The sequence below is a fragment of the Daktulosphaira vitifoliae genome, unplaced genomic scaffold, assembly GCF_025091365.1.
Source record: "Daktulosphaira vitifoliae isolate Bord-2020 unplaced genomic scaffold, ASM2509136v1 Scaffold_1, whole genome shotgun sequence".
NCBI classification, from domain to species: Eukaryota; Metazoa; Arthropoda; class Insecta; order Hemiptera; family Phylloxeridae; genus Daktulosphaira; species Daktulosphaira vitifoliae.
The window spans coordinates 28,079,418-28,083,210 of record NW_026099572.1 but is presented as its reverse complement, the minus strand read 5'-3'; the positions used below and the strand labels follow the sequence as shown (position 1 = coordinate 28,083,210).

The 3,793-nt window shown below is 23.6% G+C and overlaps 1 protein-coding gene across 1 annotated transcript; it reads left to right on the top strand.

Moving 5' to 3' along the window:
* The first annotated feature begins 2,312 nt into the window (after positions 1–2,312).
* Positions 2,313–3,566, top strand: LOC126910299 (uncharacterized). Its single transcript, XM_050692746.1, has 2 exons — positions 2,313–3,307; positions 3,376–3,566. The coding sequence occupies exons 1-2, from the start codon at positions 2,419–2,421 to the stop codon at positions 3,435–3,437; spliced, it is 951 nt and encodes a 316-aa protein (XP_050548703.1). The 5' UTR covers positions 2,313–2,418; the 3' UTR covers positions 3,438–3,566.
* The last annotated feature ends 227 nt before the right edge of the window (positions 3,567–3,793 follow it).

The window sequence follows — 3,793 nt, the reverse complement described above, 5'->3', positions numbered from 1 at the left end:
AAAAAAAAAAAAAAAAAAAAAAAAAAAAAAAACACATCATAGTAAAACCAATACCTTCTCAGCTTCGCATCGAAGCTAATAATATGTATAAAGAAAGTTTCAAATTAAATTTTTTTGATGAGGGTTTGTGGTACATTTTTTTCATGATTTCAGAAAACGCCCAAATTTAAAAAACAATATAAATTCCTTTTTAAAAATATTTTTTAAAAAGTTATACTAGCTTAATGTCAAAATAAATATTTTCAAAAAGTTGTTAAAAAAATTTACTAAATTGAATGTATTATAAAATTTGACTATAATTGTAAAAATCTATAGTGAAATTTAAATGAAATTAAAAATCATTTTTTTTAGAAATTATTTATATAGCAATATTTTAGCAAAAAAATTGCATTATTATAGGATGGTAATAGAAAACAAAAATAGAGTTGAAAATTAATAAATTCAAACTTAATTTGACAATAAATGCATTGGAACTGAATGATTTTAATTGTCTATATTAAAAATAAGAGCTAAGTAACTTTTTAATTGATAAATTAGAAATTTGTTCAATTTTTAAGGGTAATATCTTTAACTAGATAATAGTTTTAATATGAATAAGAAATTTAATAAAACGAGGGGAAACTATAATGATGGGGTCTTTGATACTCATTGAAGTTATTGAATCTAAATGAGATAAAAATCTAATGAGAATTAATACCTTTTTTAAGGTATTTTAAAATAAAATAAAATACAAAATCGAGAGTTTTAACACAAAAATAGCATATTTTTTAATACGGTAGTCATTTTCACCATGAAGACAAAATAAAGTTCGCATTTTTTTTTTCATAATAGATTAAATTACATAAGATTTAATTTAAGGTATATAAAAAGTGTCAGTATTTCCGAAACATTTTCAAAAGATAAGTTGAAAAAGTTCTACTTTCTTTATGCATATTTTAGATATAAACCCCCCTCGTATATAGGAAAATAATCTTAATATATATATCTTAAATTAAAGCTTATATAATATACTTTATTATGGAAAAAAAAAAATTCGGACTTTATTTTATCTTCACTGTGAAAATGATTACCAAATGCTACTTTTGTGTTATTATTTGGAAAATTTTCAATTTTTGAGGGTAATGTCTTCGACAGATACGATTTGTGATCTTTTGACGTATCATTGAAAGAAATCGATTCGGTGAGAGCTGAGAAAAAGTGGTAACAGACACAAAAAAAAAAACCAATCTTAGTAAAACCAATACCTTCTCAGCTTCGCATCGAAGCTAAAATGTAAAAAAGAAGGAGCGGTCGCACACGTGCAAATCAATCGAAAATTAATAACGTACACGGTTAATAATGTTAATAACAACTTATTATTATTATTTAGAGCATTCGTGTATGTCCCCGATTTCATAGTACCAGTCTATATCACAGACTATATGAAAATATATGTATATAGTCTTTTGAAGTCTCTTTATTGAGAAGTCTATTGCCTTCTCAATAAACGGACATTTAATTACACTGATTAGGAAATCTATTGTATTGTGATTTGTGGACTGTGGTCTGTGGTTCAAAATAGATTGTTCGATACGAGTACTATTAAACCGTTATGGCGGTAAATGATTCGATACTATTTATTCGATCAACCAATAAAAAGGACTTAAAACTGAATGGATGAAATAACCAGCTTGCATATTAACTATGATTAACAATTAATAAATTTACATTTGTTCTTTTTAATTAGAAGAGTATTGTCATTAATTTTTATTTAATTAAGATAGAAGTTGTGTCTATAAAGGCGAAAATACTGAATGCCATGACCAAGAGGTGTAGGTTGTCTAGTTAATGAGTATGGAAAAGAATTAAAATAATTAAGAATGGTGTTCTTATAGCTTAATAGTAATGAGATATGACTTATTTTAGTCAATTATTACAATTAATATTGTTATTGAGATGGGTTCGACAAAATATCCAGTCTTTCTTGTATGTTCTTTCAAATTATTTTGAGAAATTTTATGTTTAGTTTGTTGGAATAATTTAAATATCATATATCATTGAATATGACAAACGTTATTTTAATTACCGGTATAGTGTCGGTAATTAAAATAACGTTTGTATGATCAGTATTAATTAGTATGAAAACATTAAAAAACTGTGTAAAATATTATAAAATTAATTTTTAAAACTATTTTAAATATATTTATGTATATTTTAGATAAAATTAGATAAAGTGAAAATCGTCAATAAATGATTAGTTAGATGTATAAAACTAAAATTAAAAAATTAAAATAAGTTTAATACAACAGATGTTTTATCGTAAATGTTCGTCTTATTATTTAGAAATTCAGAATACAATAAATACGTATCTTTTGTCACTTCGTCGAATTATTTTTTAATTAAAAAGTTTCAGTAATAGTTAATAGTAATTATTTTCCCATGACTTCATCAAAAGTTTTCAAATTAATTTTTTTATTATTGTGTGTGATTTTGTATACAAAAGCACCTCCGAGTTCAAAAAAATATATAAAGCAATTAAAGAGGTCACTATTGTATTCGGGATGGACAAAATTAAATGATGTAAACTTAATAACATACTTAAAAAAAAGTTATTACGTTCAAACTTTAATAGAAACACCTATACATCGCAATAATTGTAATAATAAAATACGAGTTTTGACTATATATCTTGGATGCACATACTCAAAAGTTATGCAAAATTTTATTTCAATTATTAGTAACTACCAACTAAAATGTGATAAAATATCGAAAAAAGAAAACGATTTAATAAATGGATACAATTGCATAGAACAACTCATAAATATAATATCTATACTCATTGTTCCTATGGCCAAATTGATGAAAGAAGCCATAATTGCTTTGGATTTAATGCATAACAATCCATGGGGTAGTGACCCATATTTTGATAAATACTCCCATAAAATAATTAATTTTGTAGGAGAAATAGAAACTATTCATGATAAATTAAATAAACTAATTATAAAACGTGATGATATTTCTATATACAATTCGATAATAACTAATATAAACTTAGTAGTTGACAAAATAAAACCGAATATGAAACAAAACACTGATTACTTTTGTGTTTTTGAACCTTATGACATGAATTATTTATGGAATGGTTGGGTTCAAGAATATGAAGACATTGACTATGGCGCAAAATTAGAATTTTTCAAATTCATAAACAAAAAAATGAATGATTATATCAAGACAGTAATTATAGAAAAGTATTTTCAAATGGGGTTTAAATTTGATCCAATTACCGAAGAAACATTTGTCCCAACATCGGAGGAGCTAATTGAATTAGGTATTTAAAATAATAAAATATTATTTATATATTTATTCATAGCATTATAAATGTTTTTATTAATCTAGAGTTAGAATTTAGAGGAACAAATGAAGAGCCTCCAACGCCAATACAAATAGAAACTCATTAAATTTTACAAAAAAATTGATTTTATCTTATAATAATGTATAAATTATTATTGTAATTATTTTATCAAATTTACGTAATTTTATAAAACTTTAAATAATTATTAAACATAATAATTTTATTTTATTTTTAATCACATCGTTAACTAATTTTAACTTAGTATGGTAAAGCACTGAATATTTTTTCAATGTTTTATTATATAATAAAATAATATTGAGTTTCATTTTATCTTCAGTGAGAAACTGAGAAAACATTATTTTTTCAAGGTTTATTTAGGTAGGTAGATTATGGGATTTTATTATTTTTTTTAAAATACCTTACAAAAATTTGCTATAGAAATGAGGCCACCGATTTTCATTA